General features: G+C 40.6%; 1 protein-coding gene across 1 annotated transcript in view; it reads right to left on the bottom strand.

Moving 5' to 3' along the window:
- Positions 1-24,522, bottom strand: part of Fbxl17 (F-box and leucine rich repeat protein 17) — a 411,968-nt gene that overhangs the window by 138,168 nt on the left and 249,278 nt on the right. Inside the window, exon 7 of the mRNA XM_021231250.2 lies at positions 10,276-10,352. Within this exon, the coding sequence (XP_021086909.2) occupies positions 10,276-10,352 (77 nt within the window). The remainder of the gene's footprint in view (positions 1-10,275; positions 10,353-24,522) is intronic.

Raw genomic sequence — 24,522 nt, 5'->3', positions numbered from 1 at the left:
GTATTACATACTTAATTCCCAGTACAGGAAGCCAGGGTGAATTAAGAGGAGACACTAGGCATGCAGCACATCATGTGTTAAATTGAAACGGCCCCGAAGCCCAGCTTTCTTCGCTGTTCAAGGAGGAAGTCTGCTGCCATGTACTTCAAGGTAAAGGATTTGCAGCTACACGGTGCTTGAGAAATAGGCGACTGCTGTAATTTAGCTCACGGTATGAGGGCCTCGAGACGCACAGTGGCATTCAGACCAACTTTTCAAGAAAATTGCATGGAATTTTCAAGACATCAGGAGCCTTCTTAAGAGTTATGCAGAGAAAACGGATTTTTGATAGTTATGAATTACGTTTAGTGCAGCCAGATTGTAGACAAGGCTCTTTTCGCCTCCGTATGGTTGGAATTACTGTTGACAAAGTTTTAATTTAAATTTTTAAGGAGAATATAGGTCACTGAATTTTCATTCACTGTATAAGTTCCACTACGGGCAGAAAGCGTGAGTCCCCTTGTGAGTGAGGGACAAATTCTGGCCTGGGAACGCATTCTGTCTGTAGTGGTTGGGACTGAGTAAGTGTTAGCCACAATGACGTGGTTGTCAGTCAATCAGCAGTCTGAATGCACATAGCCAGAAACACGTCCGGCACAGAGCAGAACTCAGCTCAGAAAACACGGACTCCATCAGTGAGACAGACCAGCATCCACAGAGAGTCTTCACTACAATCAGAAAGAAGCTGGAAGAGAGTCCACCCTTCCTAGCAGGTTGGAGATCTATATCGATTTATAACAGTGGGAAATATACTACATAGCTCCAAAGTATCATTCTACAACTGCTGATTTCCTATACTCCCAAACAAACTACAATAAATACTTGTAGGGTCTACTACATGTTAAATACATTTACAAGAGCCTTTCTATACACCAAGAAACCACAAGAACTTAGAGTATGTCATAATAAAACTGATTTCATAATATATGCTATTTAAATGTTTTCATGAACAGAAATCTAAAATTTGGTTTTTTTCCCACAAACTAAGAGAGAACTGATTTCAAATCAATAATCTATTAAGCAAAAGAGATGGAATTTTGTGCAAAAAGCTGCACAGTTATGCAAAGGATACGCCCGCCCTTCCATATGTCTACACCGTGTTGGGAAGTTCTCTCTTCATTTGTGTGCTTGGCGCTCAGCTTTCTGAAGGGGCCTCGGCTCTGCTCAGAGTCTGTCCTTGTGTAGACTAAGGAATGCCATGGTCGACTTGGGACTCGGGAGCATGAATGCATGGGCCAGACATGCATGCATGGCACATTTCCTGAATTTGCTTTGGCCCCAAATATTACCCAAGTAACCGAATGCGACACAAGTCTAGGAGGTCAGGTGCTTGGGTCAATGCAGGCAGCTTCACTAGGGTACAGGTCCCAAACACGTAAGCAACCAATAATCACACATAGTGATAAGAACTTGGCACTCAGAGGTCTGCCACGAGGGAGAGCAATAAATCACGTGTGAACTTCAACAAACCTGAAGACTTCACCTCTTTCCTTGACATTTAGGAAACTATTTTAATCAGAATTTGAGAGGAAAGATATCAGAGTCTACTAATTTGTAGCATTTTAAAACGTGAATCATTGGCAAGCCTTGATTGCAAGGTGTGTTGGAAAGACAAAGTTGAAAATGAACACTGTGAGGATTTCGCCCCATTTCTCATGTAAACCATAGCAGACGGCATGATTCTCAAAAAAGCCAAGTACATTTGCCTCACATAAAATAAGACTGATTGAATTTCAAGCTTTTCACTTATTTTATGGAGCTAAGAATTAAGTTCCTTTTTGTTGTTCATGATGGGCAGCATGAAACTCTCTGTGTGTAAGAGATATGCATGTTATGTAACATGTTTCTGTAGCACATATATTACTTTATTGTTTTTTTTTCATTTCATAGAAAGTTCATACTACAGAATCAAAATAACTTAGGATTTTGAATGCTTGCTCCTCACGAAGGTTCAGGACATCCTTGCTGATGAATCCTGACCCTGACCTGTCCCCTGCCAAGTGTCTGCCCCTCACTCTAGACCAGCATCTATGGGTCCCTTGACTCCCAAGTGGAGCTTTGCAGGGCTGACCACAGAGGAATCTCCAAAAATACAGAGGACAAGGAAGGGGAGGGATCCTATTAGGGGGTTATTGTGAATTTTCATATCTAATAGCAGAACAGAAGAATCTTTAAGGAACAAAATTAAATATCTTCAAAGCAAAACAGTTTTTTTGGAGAAGCTCCTAAAGCCATATGTGAACAGGGAGGGGAGAACAGAAAGAAAGGAAAACAAGTCGTGTGGAGGGAGGGAGAACCGAACCCAGATAACTATCTACCACCCGAAAGTATGTTTGTCACTAGTTTTCTACATGTTTTCCTTCTGCACCAAAGAATTACCATTTGAAAACCCTGTGACCTGTAACAAATTCTATTAGTGAATATTATTCATTACACACACACACACACACACACACACACCTACATACATACACCACACACCACAGACAAGAGAAAAGCATCTGACATCTTAAAGATGACCTGGGTTTTTGTTTTGTTTATCTCCCTTTTTCAGTGTTTAAAGATCTCTTTTTCTCTGCTCGCTGGCAGTCACATTCGGTGACAGCCAAGTCACTTTTAGCATAAAATGCATGGCACATGGCATAGAGACTGGATCAGCCATGCCAACTCAACTCAACTGTTAAAAAGTTCAAACTATTTATTAAATGTCATGCGATAAACCCTTGAAGAGAAACACATATGACAGATAAATTCTAGGTGACCTGAGTCTAAAGAGCATATTTTAGAGTAAGGGTTAAAATGAACAGTTGAATATTGAAGTTAAAAGTAAGTTTGATTTACTTAGATAATAAAGCAAATGACTTGATTAAGACGGTTTTTCTGCACACGAGAAAGTTCTGTTTAACGTCCACACTACAGAGAAATCTACAGGTTCTGTTTTCGTTGCAGACAGGAGGTAGCTGGACTGTGCCCTCTTAATTTGTAGCTAACAAGAGCACACAGTAGATGAGCCTGACAAAGTTGAGCCCGTCTGCCTTAGGATATTGTGCAGGTTTCCCCAGTGTCATGGACTGCACCTCTACTCTTGAGCAGGGCATTTACTGACAGGCCCAGTGTGTCATCTACACTGTGGGGTAAGTGGAAATGCATGTGTGTTACAGACCCTTGGTTCTCTGAATGGTTAAGTGTATTGAGTCATAGTCATTGCAGGACAAGGAATTTGATTGCCTGTGTGAGAGAGTGTGTAAGACTACAAAAGTTGAGTAAGTTTATACTTATTTCCAGGTGGTTGGATCCAAAAGGTCCAAACAAAACCTGAAAGTAGTCAGAAAATTGATCGAGGAGCAAAAATATGAAGCCACCTTTCCTTTTTTAATGTTTCTTGCCTTGTTTTGTTTTTGAAGACAGGGTTTCTCTATGCAGCTATGACTGTCCTGGAACTCATTCTATAGACCAGGCAGGACTTGAACTCACAGAGATCCGCTTGCCTCTGCCTCCCAAATGCGAGGATTACAGGTGTTTGACCCCACTGCCAGGCTCTTATCTTTCCTTAAGTCTTCCCCCTTTCTCCAAAATCAGAGTCTGCAGCTGTGAATGGGAAAAGGGTGCTGGGAATCCCAGAATGATGATGTTTTAAAATTTTGCTGAGTTACAGAGGTTGCACCTCTATTGAGGAACAAACTTGGTTTGGGGCTAGATTTTCTAAGCAGAAAACCAACAACAGATGATTGAAGGTACACTTTGACTTGAGAAATTCTCAGAACAAACCACAGATTTCAGAAAAAAATGGCTGACCCATGTATTAGTCTTGAAGTAAATCCCACAAGTCAGGCAAGTCTTTACACAATGAGTCCATGTCCAAGGAACAGAAGAACCAACAAGCAAAAGCTCCCATTACCAAAGACAAGACTCTTTGGATGTCTGTAAGAAAAGCATGATGGCCTAGCTTAAAAGGACAGAGAACAGTAACTTATTAGTGGCATGTGAAAAATGCTAACGAGAAACGATGGTGACTACTCTGGCCTTCCCTCCACAAATGTGAGAGAGCGCATGGAGAGAGAGGCCTGCAGCTCTACAGGGAAGGACGTGGGCGCTTCCATCCCACTTCCCTCCCACTCTGATTCGGAAAACAAGGGACGCCAAACAGAAAGCCAAAAGAGGAGGCAGAGCCACACCATGAGGAATTTGATTTTGGCTTTTAAGAATGTTCATTAATGGAAACTGAGGCAAATGGAGACACTGAGGCCTAAGAACTCGTGAGGTTCATGTCTAAGAAATACGAGAGAACAATTACCCATGCTACTTTGTATGGCACAGTTATGGATTTCCAAATAGGTATGCATCCTAAAAGAGAATTATCCATAATCTTGTATTATCTGAAATTGGTTTAAAATAACCATTTAAATGAGGAAATAATACCTAACCAAAAAGCCAAGAACCCGGAAAAGTCAGCTGCTGTTGGAGGCAGCAGGGATAGATGTATTAACAAATTAGCTCTGTCTGGGCTCAGTTTGCTCATCTATGGGCATAATGGTTCTAGGTGTGTCACAAGTTCATTGTCATAATTTAAAAGGGGAATTAAAAATCAATTCATTGGGATTTGACTACGTTTTGTTTATCTATCAGTGTGCATACGTGTGAGTTTGTGCACGCACATGCACACTCCCGTGCTCACAGGTGCTGTGTCACCTGCTTAAAGGTCAGGGACTACCTTGCAACAGTTGGTACAGGAAGTCCTGGAGACTGGGCTTTACCTAATGAGACACATCATAGGCTACAGCAAATCTAATTTACAAAGAACTATACAAAACTTTGGAGTTAAGAAAATAATGGGGTTGGGAATGTAGCTCAATTGTAGGATGCTGGCCTCGTATCCATGCGTGGGGGTGTGGATTTGATTCCTGGCACCAAACACACTGGACATGGTACACAAAACTGTAATCTCAGCACGATGGACGCACAGGCAGGAGGACATCTTCAACTACATAGTGAGTTTGGGGGAAGCCTAACCAAGAGACCCTGCTAAGAGAGTAAAAGGAAAATACCTAATACAGCAATGAGTACTGAACAGAGTATTTTTATGTAACAATACTCTGGAGTACATCACTGGCCTATGAATAATTATAGAAGTTACCTTAACACTGAATCCATGTAACACTGTAGTTCATAAACCATGTTTCTACATCTGTAGTCTCAAGTATTAGAGACTGGAATGTTTAAGGAATTAAAGTAATGCCCACATAAAATATCAAATAAACTGCAATTATTCTATTATTATTATGACAAGTTTACATTTGTTCTCAGTAGAGCTATATATTTTATTAGTAGTTATTACCCAACATAACATTTCCCTCTATGTAATATATGGTAAGTGAAGTTGTTGCCATGGGAATGATGAATTAGACAGGACAAATTGCAACCAAAATTGGAACTTATTCTGAATTTTCAAACTGGGTATTTTCATGAGGTTTCTTCAACATTTGCCTGTGTGCGATCATTCATTAGATTAGTCAATGTACACAAAGTCATCCACTCAGACACCTGTTCATGCTCCATGTCCTCCCCCTGGCATCTACGTCAGACACCCTCTTCTGATGCCTCTCCCACAACCACGCCCCAGCTAGGGCGGTCCATGATGATCCTGTCTTCTCAAACTCCCCGGCATCTCACAGACCTCCCTTCTAAACTGACACCACCATATTGCTTAAATGATGGAGAGCTTTTGAGCACATGACCATCACTTCTTAGCCGCTTCTCTGTGTGTGGATTTTCCATAGCATCCCACCGACAGGGTGCACACTTACGAATAGAGCTTTGCTGAAGGAAACAGTGCAGAATAAAGCCTAGGATTAGAAACGGATTTAAAGATCAGATAGGACAAGTGTCTGCCCAGGCTTCCATCCTCCCACCTCTTCCTGGGGGATTTTCTCTGCCTGCGCAGATCTTTCAGTAGAGAACTCATTACCACCCAAGAAAAGCACTTTCCAGAAGTTGTGAACAGCAAGATGTCCTTTTTTTCATTGAATACTTTGTTGCTGTTGTGGGGCTCAGTGTGGGTGTCACAATGCCACCTACAAACCACTCATCACTGATACCACACTGATGAGGACACTCATGGCCCTGCATGTTCATGCTTAGAGCAGCCGCAACAAGAGTAACAACGACAACTGAAGCGCTCAGTCTGCAGAGGGGAAAGCACTGCGCGATGAAATGCATGTCTGTCTGTCTGTGATTTGGGTTAAGTATTCCACATTTATAAAAGGAGACTTCTTTACTAAGTGTGATGTTAAAAACTGCCAATTAAAATGAAGCAAAGTACTTCCAAAATACGGAAGTAATACAGAAAAAGAACGTTGGGAAGTTGATAATTTAGATAATGGCTATGTTAAATTAAAATTATAGCCTTTAGTTATAAAAAGTTAATTTAGAACAACTGTATGTATATACATACACACGAATGTACATATGTATGTGCCTGGAGGTGTAAGACCATTGATGCCCCATCATGATACGAACAGGTTTACTTGAAAACATGGGTTAGGCTATTTCTTAACTTGAAAACTCTACTAAAGACAGAGTTAAAATTCAGTTGGTTGTGATAGCAAAATTTTCATAAAGTTTCGTTTTTTATTTTAAAAGCTAAAAGATTTAATAAGCAAATTTAGCATGCCAAAACTACTGAGCCACTTCACAAATACTACCTTTCTGTGCCTGAGAAAAATCTACATGAAAATTGTGTATACATTTAAAATAAAAGCAAATGTATACAATATATAGAGACAACTTGACTGAAAACCATAAAGCTAACATAAATTAAATGATAAAAGAAACTGCATATATGTAATGAGATTCTTAGTGTTAATAAGATGGTGCCTCTCCCTTCAACAATAGTATTGTTTGAACAAGTGTCCTTAAAGTCCTCTTAGCTAAGTCTGAATATTGTAGCTTATCACAGTAAATGGCAGAAACACTGTCGCTGCTCAGTCTTTTACTCCAAGCTACAATCTTGTGGTGATGGTGACGTAGGAACCAGGGAAGAAAGTCAATTCCTTCTAAGCAACCAGAAGTATTTAGATAAGATATAATTATGTATTTTAGGACAGCAAAATGGCTCAGTAGTAGTCTTTACATGATTTGGTCCTATGGACCCACATGGCAGAAGGAGAGCGCTGACTCCCACAAACTGTCCCCTGTACACTACAGTAGGCAGACACACGCGTGCACACACACAAAATACACACACACACAAACACACACACATACACAACACACACATACAATACACATACAATACACAAACACACACACCGTGGGGGGAGACACTCATTCATTCATTCATTCATTCATTCATATTTTTGCATTCTATCTCTGTCTTTCTTTCAAATAAATAAATGTAACAAACATCAAATTTCAGGTGAGAAATGAGGCTAATTATTTAGAAGAAAAGATATCATGTTATCTTCGAAATGCAGCAGAATGAAGAATAAAGTAGAGTAGAAATAGAGAGAAATTTTAAAAATAGACATAAAAATGGGAATTTGCAAAACAGAGTTCAGCAAAGTAGTACTATTCTGCAAGCAACAATGAGCGCTATTTATATTTGAATAATAGAATGGAAATGAGAATAATAACGGTAAGCAATAAGGCATTCTTTTTGACTTGCAAATATCCATTCCCTAGCTCCTCTCCGTCACTTCATGGCTATTAGAGTTAGGCCTGCTGACAAAAAGAGGTGAATCTTACCCAGCAATCGTGGAGCAGCTTGAAACACAATTTAAAATGAAACAAAAAGAAAAGGCTAGGAAGCCATTTAAAATGGAACATCATTGCAGGTAATACACACCAAATGATATGAAAACTAAGCTGATATAATAATAAACTGGTTTTGATATAAGACTTGTTTGGATGTCTTTTGTCTCTAGAGCAGTGCAGCTCAGATAACGAGGCCCAGACCCTACTCGAAGTGGACGAACAGCAAAGGGGCCGTGGGACCCCGCGAAGGGCTGGAGAAGGGACAGCTCACTAATCTTTCAACAGTGGTAGAGGGTTACCACGGCAAGGGTGAAGCGTGGTTATACCAAAGCAAAGACTAATCTTACCAGACCACCCCAACCATCTTCTTTCCTGGGGAGAAAAAGCTGGATCACTGCCTCCAACCCCAAGCCGTGCAGGGCCACCTTGGCCTCTAAGGGACCTAGGAAACACACCTCTTCCCACACAGAACAGGACCCCCCACACTGTGGGTGTGACTTTCTATCCTGACTTACTGGACAGGTCTCAGGCCTGTAACTGTTAGGTCCACTAAAATGGCAGCTATCTTCCAGGATAACAATGCCTGAGCAATCCCAAAGTCTGCAGCATGGCTTGCTGTCAGGTTAAAATAGCCCCAATCAGGGAAGTAGTGTGACCAAGAGCAATATTTAGCAGGTAAGCAGAGGTCGGGAGAGCACTTCTGGGCTTCTGAGAGCAACAGAGGAGCCTGTGAAGTGACTCTCTGGGCTAGGAAAGTGGGCAGCACTAGTCAAACCGACCAGCGGGGACGACGCTGGAAAACTAGTGAAAACACCGTGACCCTGTGGGTGTTCCTGACCTTGTAGGGCCCTAGACTACAATGTCAGTAGCTGTTTACCATCCTCTTTGAAGGTTACTTGGCAGTTTGAGGATGGAAACAAAAAGGTATTTCCTGAGTATACATCTAAGGATCCTCTGGAGTGCTAAAGTAAAAAGAAATGTGCCAACAACTCTCAGGTAACCTGTGACCTTTTTACAACTGCCCCACGGCACGGGGGTCAACTGGAAAAATTTAGTATGGGGACAGCAATGGAGATAAGAGTCTCCTTCATACATCTCATTTACTGTGTCTTATGACGCTCTGACGTTCTGCCGTGTCAGGGTAATGACCGCGCTGACCTCAGTCCTTCCCTCCCCTTGTTCTCTTTGTAACTGCAATGGACACTTTCCTGAATGAGAGTGCAGAAAGATAGTAGCCGGCAAACTCTAGAAACATGGAAAGACATACAATGTAACTAATGTTCCCCACAAACAGGCTGCACTCAGGGAAAGAAGTGCCCCGTGTGAACGGGAGGGAGGTAGTTTCTAAGAACTAACCATCACTGAGCGTCCACTGTACCAGTGGGGACTACATAGGGACTTTCTACTCAGTCTTACTACCTTCTGCAGAACATGTTATGTGGCTTAATAGACAGCTTCAGGGTTATGAAGAGGAGACAAAAGTAGACCTGTAACCCAACTTGCTATGTCCCCCCCCAACCCCCAGTACTTATTACAATTGTTCCCTGATAGAGAGGTAATGGTATCAGATTCCTCTTCAGGGAGCAATTTCCCAAGGCTGTGTTTTCCGTTCAGATGTTTCTGACTTACTGATTTGTTTATAAACTGTTATCTTTTACCATAAAGATCTGTTTAATTTGAGGAGTTAGGAGCACATTAGTATGACGGCTCTCTGCATGACAGCTGTATCATACATCAATTTAAATGAACACGGCTTTGTAACAGCCTGGCTCAGGACTGCTAAGTACATATAACCACACTCAACACCTGGGAAGATCTTGACACGAGTCATAAACGGAACGTCCGGCGAGAGCCAAGGCACCCAGCAACCCTGTTAAAAGAATCACTTCCCCACGCAAAGCAGGCCCACACCTGTAACTCAGAGAGAGGACACAAGGAGGAAGCTGGTCACTTTGAACGTGGGTAGAGCAGAAAGATGTCCTTACCAAAAGAATGACGCCCCTTAGAATAAGGTGTACATAAACACGTCCAATTTTAAATGGTGATGCAAATGGACACCACTACTTCATATGTCTCTAAATGTGGGCACTCGATGCCTTCCAGACTCTCCAGTATTAACCAGGCTTGCCTTAGGAGTATCAGGCATACATTTTACATAGTTCTAATGTGAGCACGTGAACTCAGCGCACTGATTTATCACGCACGTTTACAAGCCAGGAGTTTCACTGATCTGGAAATTGTTTTCATTTCATTCCTCTTCAGGCCCCATTCTTTAATCCCGTGTGTTAGAGGCACAGATGGGAGCTCATGCGCACACTTTCATTGGTTTCCTTTTCCTTTATTTTGTTTCATCAGAATTAGCATAAATGAACACAAATTGTCTCTCTAACATGATTCCTGATCTCTCTTTAAATAACTTTTGATGGTTTTTAAGATCTTTATTTATCTAAGGGTAAAGGGTTAGGACAAAGGCTCGTTACATACCATGATCGGTGATTTTGCAGGACACCAAGTACAGCTCTTTCAGATTTTGTCCCTCCTTTGCAATGACCTCCACACACCTGAAACACAAAAGTGGTGGAGTCACTACCGCATCCCAGCTAAACCAGCACAAGACGACCCCACGTCCACAACAAGAGGTCAGAGCTCAGCAGCCCAGACAGCCCAGTCCTCTGCTCTCAGCACACCTGTTCAGGGCATCTCAGGGACTCTCGTGTTCTCTGCTGTCATGTTACACACTCACCTCCTAAGTGGTTTCACTACAGCCTTTCTGATCAGCATCCTTTAACACCCAGGAGATGGGAAAGAGACATTCCTTTAAGGCCACTGTAAATTTGGGTACGAAAAGTTGATAAACCCATGTGGCATAATGAATGCGTACATATAAAATGATATAAAATAATTAATCAAAATTGCAGTATATCTGTAGGTAGGTATTTCAAAGGAATGATAATTATTCTGAGTCCAATTTTTAATTCAGAAGTTTGGTATCATTAAATACACATTAGAGGATATAAAATCCAAAGTTGTAAAAATCTGTAACTGAAAAAGGATATAAAACCAGAACATGAGAATAAGACTTTCACTTTAAAATGTTTCATTTTTTAATATTTTAAATGAACTGTTATATAGACTGTTTTAATTATACATGGCCATATAATATTTTTAAATCTTTTTTGATTTTCATTTAAGTTAAAAGATTTTTCATTACAGTCATATCATCACTAAAGCAGACAATTTGGTGAATTTTAAAAATAACAGATAGCCACACTACCTAATCCACAGCTCTGTCCTCTAAATATCAGAAGTTGTACTGTCAGGGCTGACACACAGGTGTGGGTGCGCTTCAGCGTACTCCTATTTTAATCATATACACAGCAGTTGAGCAAAAGGGTAAAAAGCAGAAGAGTCATTAGCCTTTCTGAGGAATGACGGGCCAAGCAGTCTGATACCTGTGTGTATAACCCATCAAAACTCAGTTGGCATCCATCTCTATCATTCAGATATTTCATTTGCTGCTTGGCATATTTGTAGGTATCTTCATAAAATGTCAGGGAGTTTTATATAAGTTTATCCCATAGAATTCATTATTAAAGGTTAAATTAGTAGGAAAGACATATTTTTCTTTTCAAGTACTTTTATATATAGAATTTTGTCCTAATGGAATGATAAACATTTCATGTTTCCCCAGACAACCAGGAAACATGCTTCTTTGGTTATTTTATCTAAAAAGATTTATGATTAAAACAGGTAACCACACAGAGAACTTCAAACACAATAGAGTTAGGATTGACCCAGATTATTGTGAAGGTAAACTTTAAACTTAATCTTATATAGTTTGGCTTTAATACAACATTTTAATAAATTCATAAAAAAGAAATGCTAAAAGAAATGAAACAACTCAAGCAAAGCCTACACTTACATGTGACTTACAGAGAATTTTCTCATGCTAAGAATAAAAAATAAAAGCCATACATTACAAAACCCTAATGATTTAAAATTTCCTGGATACTCTTTGCAATATCAAAGATCCATATTTTATGATTCTTATGGGATTAAAAAAGTTAATAGAATATGCCGGGCGTTGGTGGCGCACGCCTTTAATCCCAGTACTCGGGAGGCAGAGGCAGGCGGATCTCTGTGAGTTTGAGGCCAGGCTGGACCGACAGCCTCCAAAACAGAGAAACCCTGTCTCGTAAAACCAAAAAAAAAAAAGTTAATAGAATATGTTGTGACAACAATGAAAAAAATTAATTGTGTTTTGTTCTTATGCTTCAAAGTAGTTCAAAATGTCTTATTTTAATTTGATTGTGGAAAACACTAAGCAAATGCAGACTCTCATTGAATCTATTTGTCTCCAGTCTACACTGGATACACATATAAACATCACAGATTCACAGAGAGGGCTGGAGGTAGCAGGTAACAGAAAGAACGCTGCTGTATCAGACAACCAAAACTGTTTCATAACAATAAAACCAGCATGTATATAAAACAAGAAAACACTGGATGCCGATTGCCTCCAAACAGCTGAGTGACAGGGGCACTAAGGTTCCTACCAAATGACAGAGAAATGGACAGGATGTGTGGATGGTTATGAGCAGATACTGGAAATCATGTAGCTTGCTCCCGAGGTAATACATTAACAAAAACAAACTATTTCTTGAAGGGTTTACAACAAAAAAATTTAATTTTAAATCATCCATTGCTATGATATTTGATGACAGAATTTTCAAGTTCTATGAATCTAGACTGAAATTCTCCCCATTTTGGGAGACAGGGTTTCTCTGTGTAGCTTTGGCTGGAACTCACTCTGCACACCAGGCTGGCCTCAAACTCACAGAGATCCACCGAGTGCTGGGATTAAAGGCGTGCGCCACCACCTCCAGGTGAGGCTGGAATTCCTAATGCAATATTAAAACCAGCAAAAGCTGAGCAGTGAAAACAGCCAAAGCAGTGTTGTTGTAGACGTGAAAATGGAGTGGGATTGCATTACCCCGCTACTGCAAACTGACGTAAACACGCAACCTCACACATCCTTGGCTGGTTTCTGAAGACTTATAATTCTGCTAAGTGTTTCTCAGACAGCACTGGTGACAGTGCAATGACCAGGGCGATGACTACTGCATCTGCTCAAACTTTTAAAGTCCATTCCAGAGTGCATTTAGAGGAAGTGCTACAATATCCCACGTCTACGAAGCACAGTTTCAAAGACTCTTGGTAAGAGCACACCCAACTCACTGTATGCTATGTGAGTAGAAAAGAAAAGTAAATAATAGAAATGATAGAAATTTTCATGATTAGTATTTATGACAACTTTAAAGGGTATTTTCCAACAACTTTTAAAAGATAAAACAATGTTTTCAAAGTGACAGTCTTTGATGATCCTGAGCAGTATGGTTGAAGCATAAATGACATTTAGAACCTGTGTATCTCCACTCCCACCCCTATTCATATGTATCACATAAGAGAACATTGTATCCAATGCAGCAAAAACAAACTGTATTGGTCGGCAGAGGCAGCGCATGCGCGCCTACCATCAGAATCTAGACTTTAAAATGTCCCCACCCTTCCTATACTTCGTCCCCATCATTCCAAATGACAGATCTCTGAATATTATATGACATTCTACATAGATCCAAGAGTTCTCATGACAATACAGGAACAAAATACAACAACAAAAAACGAAAAAAAGAAAGAAAGAAACACTGAGTCCTTAAGGGAAGTAGTGAGATTATAAAAGGCAAATGCATGACAAAGAACAGATGACATAATTGAAAGATGACAAAAGTATGAGAAACTGTTAAAGTATTCCTCATGGGGAGGCATGCCTTTGGGAGGAAAGAAAGACTCCCAAGACATACTCCCAGCTGCTCCTGTAAGGAGCCATGGCCGACGCCTGCCTTCCTTGGAGATCCTACAACATTTGCTTCAAACGAGGCTCCATGTAAACATTTTCTCCCAGATCAAAAGTCTTGGGTTCATTTAGACACTCTATAGTTTATTCAAAATTACTTGCACTTAGATTATTTTCTTGCTTTTATGCTTCAGCAAGGATGTGAAGAAAATTTTCAAGCCTTCCTATTGTAAATTACTGAGTAACAGCTGTTGAGAATGAATGTGTGTGTGTGTGTGTGTGTGTGTGTAATATATATATATACTTTCTCTTTCTTTGAAAATAAAGTGCCAGAAAACCTGCTCTAAGATAGTCAGAGAGGACAACATTAGTTTTGATAATTTTACACTCACTTGCTTTTAAGAAGGTTCTAAAATTTGCCTGAAGCATTTGTGAAGTTTAAAAATTGAAAGGTTATTTCATGAGATGTGTAAGGTGCATTTTCTCTCTCTTTTGTCTTTTAAGGAAAGAAAACAATTCTCAGTTGTGATGAAGGAAAAGTCTGTCTTCTTAGCAACAGATTCCTAATCACCTGATTTATGAGAAGGGCAGAGGTTAATGAATTCAGCTGTGTGAGCTTCCACATCACCAAAGGAGTTCAAAAGAGCCTTGAATTATGGAAAACAACGACCCATTCTACATACATACCAAATTTTTATGTTTTTTGTCTCCTACTCAAAAGCCAGAACATGGCATTAGTGACAATTGAAAAGAACTAATGAGGAAATATGACTACGTTGTTTGTGAGAGGAGTGTCCTAGGAGACCTTGTTACTGTTTGTGATGTGCTTGAAACCAAAAAGAAGCTAATTGGAGCTGCCAGACACTGGTTTGCAAATCTTCCTTTAAAGGACAGGCTCAATCACCTTCGAGGTGTGAAAAGAAATACCCCATTAGAGATGCATTAGCACAGGGCCTGGTGGAGTTTCAAAGAGCTTGGGGTGTTCTCTTCCAAGCCACACTCCTATGTGCATAACAGACATATCTTTAAAGAGAGAAAATTGCAACAAGACAAAAAGCAACCCAGAGATAAAAAGAAGAAAATGTATAGAGAGTGCAGTAAAGAAGTTGGTAAATACGTACAAAGCTCGTGTTTAAGGTTGAATAAACATGGAGTAGAAACCTCACAACTCAAAAGACACCATAAAAGTGATCTATGTGAAGGTTCTAGAAACAGAGCTGGGTTTTCATCAATTATAAAACTAAGTAAGCTACATTGTATGGACTGTAGACAGACAAACCGTGATGCACGTGAGTGTGTGTGTGCGCGCAGGCAGGCACACACACACACACACACACACACACACACACACACACACGTGCGCGCAAGCACCGAAAAAGGAAGTGAGGTTTTACAAGGTCTAAACAGAGTAACAAGAGGCCCAAGTGCTGCCGAAGGGTGCCATGCTAATCCACAGATGGGCTACTTAAGTGGTACCAGGGGTTGCCAAAACAGTTTGGCATCTGACAAAAAGCATAACGACATCTGATTGATTTTTTTAAGTCTGAAACCAAGTTCTGCTGAAGAATAATCTCATCAATCGTGGTGGACACGATTTACAAGTGTACTGTGCAAGATCCAAGGCTTAAGGAAAGGAAGATTTACAAAATCACTTATGTCAATTCAAGTATTCATGACTAGCATATTTCCCTTATTTGAATAAAATCTCATCTCTGGGTACTATATTTGTAGGCACTTTTTCCAGAAACAGGATATCTTAGACTTACAGACACAGGAATAGAGTTATTTTTTTCTTTAGGTTAACCAATTGAACTTAATGAACAAACATATGATTATTTCAGGAATTTGGCATACGTCACCAAGCTGATATGCTGAGAACACTTTGTATTTCTCCATATCCTTTCTCATAAATGTTCTTCCATGCAAAACCAATAACTGCAGAGAACCAAACACTAAGTTACATCGTACTTTTAGGAACACTTGGGAAGATATTTTCATAGATGATATATAAGCTGATTTTTTAAAAGATTGATTTGCAATTAAAATACTAACTCATTTGCTCAAAGAGCATTCTTAATATACCACAGGGGTAGAAACTACAAGTGACATGCGAAATGTCACCAGCTCCACCAGTTAGCAACAATTATCTTGGGACATCAATTAAGTTCTCACTTACCAAATGTCATTCTCTAGAAAGCCAGTAGCTGATTGGTGAATCTGAGCTCTATTTAGGTAGACATTTCCCATTTACGCTGTGGCAGACCCAAGCCCGTTCTGTCCCACAGAAAGGTAGTGGAAGGTTAGAAAATGATCATTGTGAGAACTTGTTCCTGTGCTTATCCTACAACAGAAGCATCTCAAAAGTTAGGCGAGGCTGCAGGTTCTTGAGTTAGAAGCCCTTCCTAAAGGTTAGACAGTTCTGAGGAGGAGAAGGCAGAGATCACTGGTAATTGCCATTTCTTTCCAGGCAACGGTCACTCACCCTGAAGGACTCTCAACATCAGCTAGGTTTCTTCTTGTGAGTCTCAGACTCGGCAACGAAGGAACAATACAAAAACAAAATGGAGTTTCCCAGTGTTTTCATACATGTCATCATGAACAACTCATGTGGGACACAGCTGTCTCTACCACATATCTAAACCCCCTGTAACTGAATTTTCTTTTAATAGGATATTTAAAATAATCTTCAGGCAGAGTAAGGCCTACAAGTAAACGGCACATTCCTTTGGAGGACCAACAAACAAAACGGCCCAAGTTTTTCTAAGAGGCAGAAAAAGAGACTTGAGCTAACAAGTTTTTTAAGAAGTCTGACTCAGGCATTTATGCTTTGGATATTATTCAAAAACTTTATTTTCAGTCTAGCCAGTGCTCTGTCCTTTTCATCACAAGTCCATTAACAAACTGAGCTAACTTTTGGGAAGCACCCATAAAGCAAGCAAGAAGACAGAAAATATGCTAACTTCTATTTACTTAAAATCAACACTGTATCAAATTAAATGTGATCAAGGTACATTATTACATAATGATGAACATAATACTTGTGATTGTGAAGGATCCAATGGTATTTACTCTTGTTATTAACATTATGAATAACCATGAATAGAGAACTGTATCTCCTAAATTACTAAAATTCAAATAACGGCAGTCATTTTCAGTGAACGGAAACTCTAGGAAGAGAGGTAAGAAAAACAATTAAATGAGAGTCACCACTAATAAAAACAATTAAAGGAGAGACACCGCTAATAAAAACGATTAAAGGAGAGACATCCACTAACAAAAGTCTTCCAACTGATTACATTTCTTCACTGGGCGAGAAATAGAGTAGTTTGGAAATAGTGTTTACTAAAACTCTCATTCTGTGGTTTTGTTGTTGGTTGGAGGGCTCCATCAGTTCACCTCCAATGACCGGAGAGGAGTCCAGACAACGGACAATGTGGAGGAGGGAGAGCACTGGTGCTAGCCTGTGGTATCCTCACAGTGTAATACACAGGATAGACCAAAAGATCTTGTCGGTCTACATGTCACATAAATTGACTGTGCAGAGCAAAAGTCCAGACACTTGTAAAGAACAGACATTTACAAACATTAACATTCAGATCCACTGTGGTGAGCTGCAGCCCATCAGGGAGCACTATGATCCACCGTGGTGAGCTGCAGCCTATCAGGGAGCACTGTGATCCACTGCGGTGAGCTGCAGCCAATCAGGGAGCACTGTGATCCACTGCGGTGAGCTGCATTCTATCAGGGAGCACTGTGATCCACTGCGGTGAGCTGCATTCTATCAGGGAGCACTGTGATCCACTGCGGTGAGCTGCAGCCAATCAGGGAGCACTGTGATCCACTGCGGTGAGCTGCAGCCTATCAGGGAGCACTGTGATCCACTGCGGTGAGCTGCAGCCTATCAGGGAGCACTGTGATCCACTGCGGTGAGCTGCAGCCTATCAGGGAGCACTGTGATCCACTGCGGTGAGCTGCAGCCTATCAGGGAGCACTGTGATCCACTGCGGTGAGCTGCAGCCTATCAGAGATCACTATGATCCACTGCGGTGAGCTGCAGCCAATCAGAGATCACTGTGATCCACTGCGGTGAGCTGCAGCCAATCAGAGATCACTGTGATCCACTGCGGTGAGCTGCAGCCAATCAGAGATCACTGTGATCCACTGTAGTGAGCTACATTCTATCAGGGAGCACTTATCTTCTCAAAAAATTCAGTCAGGGGTAATCCTAGCCAGCTCCCTCCATTCCTACCACTGATAAGGAGCAATACCAATAATAGTAACTCCAGCAATATTTGAGATATTTGCCAGGTTTCTGACTTGCCAAAATAAAAAGTATGAACTCTATGTAGAAGCAGAGCACTAGACCTCTCACTGAGGGCCACTTCCCTCTCCTTCACTTCCGTTACCCAAACTGCTGCAATGCTGCTTCCAAAGTCTCATCTGCAATGCACGTCAACCAGATATTTTATTCTGACTCCTCTTTAATTAAAATGGCTGACTCCATTATTTTAGTGGATGACTCAGGAGTTGAGATTCCAGGCCTCATTTAAGAAAGAGTTCTGCCTGTCCTCACCCCAAGACAGCCACAACGTGGCTTTGCAGTGACAAATGGCTTCTTTACACCACTCTCTGGGAGCTGGCCCACCCTCCACGGGAGTTTAGTGAGACAACCAAAGACTGATGTTCAACACAGACCTCCCTTGACCCTGTGTAATCAGTGAGGCAACTCGGACGATGGTGACAAAAGATTTTCTTCTCATCTGTGAAGGCAGAGAATCTCACAAGGCCACAGATCATGGGAGGTAAAAACAAAGTGTAAATATTAAAGGAATGGTTCCCCACTCCAGCTGACCATAATTCTAAAAATCCAAAAATGACCCTCACATTTTTGCTTGAGGAAGCACTTGTAGGGATATGAAAAAATAATTTGGTGGTCTGTGATGAAATGGAGAGAACGTAATTTGATATTGTTGGAGGTTTGTAATTAGATAGCATGAATCAAACGCAGGGCAGAGTGGCGGAGCGCTTGCACTCCTGAGCTTCCCGTGGGCTTAAGCCCTTATCTTCAGGAAGCCTGCACTTTGTCATGAGCTTTTAAGCCCGAGTAACCCTCTGGCCTGTCCTAAAGACTCTTGAGAGAATTCTGAGGAGAGATTTTAAGTCGAGATTATACACAAGTACTTAATCCTGCAGTTAGGAGAACCCGAGAGTCAAGTCATCTTAGGCTCTGAAACAGAAGCCACAGGAAGATGATCTAGACCAGCACCAGGGACCAAATGATGGACACATGCCTTCTAGTAAGTTTATGTAAATCGTGCCCATTTTCTCCCTGGTAAAACAATAAGTAAAAGGAAATATATAGCATACGTATATAGAAATACCTAGGAGACAGTATGCAGTTAATGTAAATACTAGATAGTCCCTGGTACACACTGCATCTCAGTTTTGAGAAGGTGCACTTACATCCTCGCTAGCGTGCACGCACGCACGCACGCGCGCGCACACACACACACACACACACACACACACACACACACACACACACACACAAAATCCTCAGTAGGCTAAACAATGGCTCTGAATGTCAGGTGGGCCTTAATGGCCACCAGAAGGTACCTAAAAGTTCGATGGCCAGCAGCATAACAGAGAGTAGGCCTGCAGGGATACGGCTATGCCATCACACTTGGCAGCAGCCACCGGGAGCTAAGAGGAAGCCTGCAGAGGTGGCTGACACCTTTACTGCAGCCCACTGGAAATGTCTACATCAATTGTCTGCAGCTGCGAGAGATTAAATTTTAGTTTTGTTTTAGCCAACAAACTGGTCCTAACTTGCTATATAGTAGTGACAGGAAACTTCCACAAAGCATTAAAATGTTATTAATCAATATAATGTGTATATGGAGTTTTATTTATAAGATTAAGAACCTAGTGATATTAAAGATGATTTAATTAGATATCACAAATCTTTAAACTGTGATAGAAAAAAACTGTAGCTTCAGTCTGAATCAGAATAAATTCCAAAAAGTATATCTTCTATACTTTTTAGGATAAACACTCCTTTCTGCCAACACCTTTATAAAGAAAATTTCAAAGCTGAAAGAAATCTGTAGTGATAATCCCACCATGTAATTCTGCAAGTGACATTGTTTCATTTTCTACATGTCAGATGCATTCCGTTTTCTCTGTCCATACTTTCACGCATTCATGGATTTATCTTATTGTTATGCACTATAACATAAGAGAAGACTAGTGTACTTCATTCCTAAACACTAGAGTTAGGTTTGCTAGTGAATCTTTTTTATTGACATGAGATTTACCTGTTGTTCAATGGGTAAATCACAGATGCTATTAGCTTTGACAAATGTCTGTGCGTGTCAACCCTGAGCTGCTACTGAAGTGTAGCACCCAGTGAGCCCTCACTCTTCCTGAGTCAATGTCCAGGGAGCCACTCCCCCTTGCACAGTAACTACTGTGTAGATGCCCTTGTTGTCACACCTAGCCTGTCTCTGTGCGGCATGGCATCTCAGCCTCTCACTCTCTAGTGAGAGACTCGCTTTTCCCATTTTCCTTCTTTCCTCCCTCTCTCCCTCTTTTCCTTCCTTCCTCTCCCCCCTTCTCTTCTTCCCTTCCTCCCTGCCTCCCCTACTTCTTTCCCTCTTTCCCTCCGCGCTCCCCCCCTCCTTATCTTAGTAACTAGGGAACTATGAAGCCTAGGCTTGCCTCAAACTTGCTGCAACCTCCCTGCACCAGCCTCCATGTGCCAGGAGTACAGCCATGCCCAAGCATGACCGATTTCCTGCTTGTCTCTTTAAAAACATGCATCTATGTTTGGGAACAGATGCACACAGTGGAAAAGACAGCAAATGCGCATAGCCAAGTGTACCACGGGGTTTGTATCTGAGAATTCTGCTGTGTAGGAAAGATCATTTTAGTATAGAATATAAAAATAAGGAAAGAAATTATGGCACATTATTATACACCTCATATTACCAAATTCTAGTAGTTAAAGACAGAAAAAGATACACCATTATTACTCAGCATTGTAAAAACTGAAAAATCTATGAGCCACTATTTTATTTTTCACAAGATTAATAGTAAAAATGAAAACCACTGGGAATAATTACAAAATTATTAACTGTTATGAAAGCAATTTATACTTTTATATTATTCAGTGAGGACATGCAAATTTCAGACCATTATAGCTAATTGTTTTTAAAGTACACTTAGTATCACTTTCAACACAGGCCCTGTTAACAAGGAGGTCGCTCCATCTTAATGAAAACGTAGGCCCTGTTAACAAGGAGGTCGCTCCATCTTAATGAAAATGCTGTTTTTAGGTCTGCTCTTCCCAGCACATCACCTTCCACCCTAATTTGGCTAAAGATCTACTTTTGAAAGAGGAAGACAAAGTTATGCAAAATTCCCTTTCACTTTCAAGCCTGAGGATACTCAGGTTTTACACTTTCTCCTAAACTAATTGTAAAAATGAGTGTACAAAGACACTAAGATTAAGTGACCACTTAGAGCAAATACTAATAAGCTCCAAAGGTGAGTATGAAAACATCCGACATGTGTGTAACCGACATCAAACTGTGTGTGTAAACAAGCAAGCTTCACTTGCACATGGTCAGAAGACCGTGTGCTCACACAAACAGGGAGCTGCTGTATTCGTTATGGAGCCTGGTTTTTGATGCCCAGTCCCAGTCAGCTGGAGTCTGGCTCTCAGCTGAACACTGATCTCTGCAGCTTAAAATCGGTGAGAGTCAGGCCACAGCAGGTGGATGGAAGCCACCAAATCCTATGGAAAAATATTTCCCCTCTCATCTATAATTTAATTAAGTTTGTGTTGTAATAGTTAGTCTCCAAAGAATCGCAAAATGTGTAAAAGGAATTAAAATCTTCTTAAGATTTTATACTGTTTATACCTCTAGTACAAGAAATGGAGCTAAGAAGGAATACTTATCATGGCGAATTGTAAAAATCAACTGGGTAAAAGCTAACAATGAGAAAAATGTACCAGAGATAATTTAACACGTAAAGAAGTATGTTACAGGGAGAATGCTCTGCAATTACATGGAGGTAGTCATCCCTAAGAGTTGGCCTACTTTCATGATCACTAACAACAATCTGAAGTCTGGCTTCTTGGTAATGCGACTTTTGTATTTGGGGGTCCAGCTCTCCTTAGGGAACACAGTTCCTCGTACTTTCTAACACATGGCAGATCTTCCGTGTCACACCACAAAGACTCAGCTCGCACACCCAGCTCACTGCACGCACACCACACAGGGCTCTGAGGTCTTACTCGCTCCTAACAGGACACCTATCCTGTGTACTACTACAGACACACTGACCCATCCCCCTGAACCAAGGAGTCTCTGTGTTTGTTTCACAACTTTCCCTCCTCACTCAGGAAATGTGTTTTATTTATTTTGGGTGTGTGTATGGGGGGGCTTTTAGTCTTTCTCCACTGGAACTTTCTGGGGATGTAGGGACCATGATCTTGGTGGTTAGTCATAGAGATGCTGGCTTAAGAAATTTCAACAGTGGGGATCCAGCATTTAACTCTGCCTTTGGTTACTGTACTGGTAGGGTATCTGTTCATTCTCTTATACTTTTTTTACAAGGGGTTGGCAATGTAAATATAGATGAGCATTATAAATATAAACATATCAGTGGTAAATTGTTTGCCTAGTATGCGGGAGACCCTGGATTCCAGCCTCAGGTTTTTGTTGTTGCTTGCTTTTTAAGCCTTTGCTTAATGTTTAAGCCTTTGATGAATGTTTACAGTCTTACTTTTATGGACATGTTTTTTATTTCTTACTGTCAAACCTAAGAATCATATGCATAGCCAGTGATACCGAGTTGTGTATCAGAGATTTGCTTTATCACTAAGTCTGATTCATTCTTAACTAATTATTATATGATGTACGTGATTTAAGTTGGGTCTGCTTTTTTTGCTTGTGATATTCAAATTCTCCAGCACTCCCACTGAAAATGCCTCTTGTCCCTACTGAATTGCTTTCACACTTCTGTTAAAGATTATTTTCGGCAGGAATGTAGAGCAGAGTGCCCGTCTGGCAAGCACAAGCCTGAGTGTGATCCTCGCATGGAAAATGACCATCAGATTGCAAATCTTTTGTCAAACATCAGTTTCGAGGGCTGAGAAGACATGCAGACTGATAGCCTGGGCTTGTCGTCTGGGACTCACATGGGGAAGGAGACAAGTGAGCGTCCTGGCCGCCACACCTTACCATGTCATGTACACTCCCTCTCCCTCGCCCAGATATAACATGGTCAATGAGAAAAAAAATTAAGTCAGTGGTGAGGCCATTCCTGGCTCTGCTTTCTCTGACGATTGCTGCACCAATTACCTATAGTGACTTTAATTTTAAGACTGATAAAGGGATGCCACTACATTATTTTCATTGATTGGTTTGAGCCATTTGAGTTCTTCTGACTTTCCATGTATGTTTTAAGGTACTACTTATATGTAGAAAAGAACTAACTGGGACTTTCATATAGGATTTTTGTTATACTTAGTAATTTAGGGAAAACTGTCATCTTTAAGATGTTGATGTCTGTAATTAAACAGGTCACATCTATGTACTTAGGGGTTTGTGTTTTTTGTTTTTTTGTTTTTAAGTGCTGGCTAAACTCAGGACTCCTTACATGCTGGGAAGCGCTCTACCGCTGTTGATAGCACACCTAGATTTTTATTTTTAAGGATTGTGGAGTAGCAGAGGCTTGGTCCTTATGCAAGTTTTGTTAGCATTATACTTACGGATTTCTTCCTTTTTATTCTTTGTAGTGAATGTAAGTGATCTGTGATTTTAATTTTGGTGTCCATATGTTCAGTACTAATTTGTAGAAATACAATAGATTTTTTCATATCTATTTTGCATTTAGAAATCTTGATTATTAATTCTAAGAACATGTTACACATATATAATCAGGCCAACAGCAAATAGCTGTGGATTTTTATTTCATTTTTAATTTGTAAGCCTTGGAGAAGACATTCTGTGTGCACTCACTGTGCCTTCTAGGTTACCAGTTTTCATAGCTCAGAGTCTGAGTTAGAGAAAAGGAAAAACCTCAGGGAAGTAACTTGTTCACCAGGTCCCAAGGACTCTGGCCAGGCTTCTCTTTTATCCTGCCTTTGGCATCTTTCTGTGAATGTTTCATATGCAGTATCTCAGCACATAAACTCTTCTTTAAAGGAGAGAAGGAGCCAGGTATGGTGATGTACACCTCTAATCCCACCCACAGTGAGGTCCCTGTGAGCCCGATCAATATACTGACTTTAAGGCCAGTTAGTATTTAGTGGTGCCATCCTGTGCCCCAGAATCAAGCAAGCAGATAACAAACCCAAAACAACGAGAAGGAACAGGAAATGTGTGTCTACTCGAGAAGGAACAGGAAACGTGTGTCTACTCGAGAAGGAACAGGAAGCGTGTGTCTACCCTGTCTCTCTGGATGCAGACGCTTGAGACACAAAGACATTTGATTATTTAAATGATAAAACCTGTTTAAGGACTGTCATCTTTAACTATAAGAAAATAAGTAACTTCTCCCTGTTTCTATAAAAGAGATAATCTTATTAATAATCAATATGTTATTTCATTATTACAAGAAAACCCCGCTCCAAAATAACTTTTAAAATTCAGGCTGATGTTGCCTGATTTCTTTTTAATGAGCTAGATTCTTACAAAATGAGAGGAAAAAAAGAAATGATATTTAAAAAACAAAAAAGTGGTATTTAACGTGTAAAAAAAAGTCACAGGTTGGAGAGGTGGCCCAACTGTTAAGAGCACTGACTGCTCTTCCAGAGGTCTTGAGGTCAATTCCCAGCAACATCATGGTGGCTCACAGCCATCTGT

This window comes from Mesocricetus auratus, unplaced genomic scaffold (genome assembly GCF_017639785.1).
Source record: "Mesocricetus auratus isolate SY011 unplaced genomic scaffold, BCM_Maur_2.0 Super-Scaffold_100010, whole genome shotgun sequence".
Taxonomy (NCBI): domain Eukaryota; kingdom Metazoa; phylum Chordata; class Mammalia; order Rodentia; family Cricetidae; genus Mesocricetus; species Mesocricetus auratus.
Note: the sequence above shows the minus strand (reverse complement) of the source record. Positions and strands in the feature narration are given on the sequence as shown.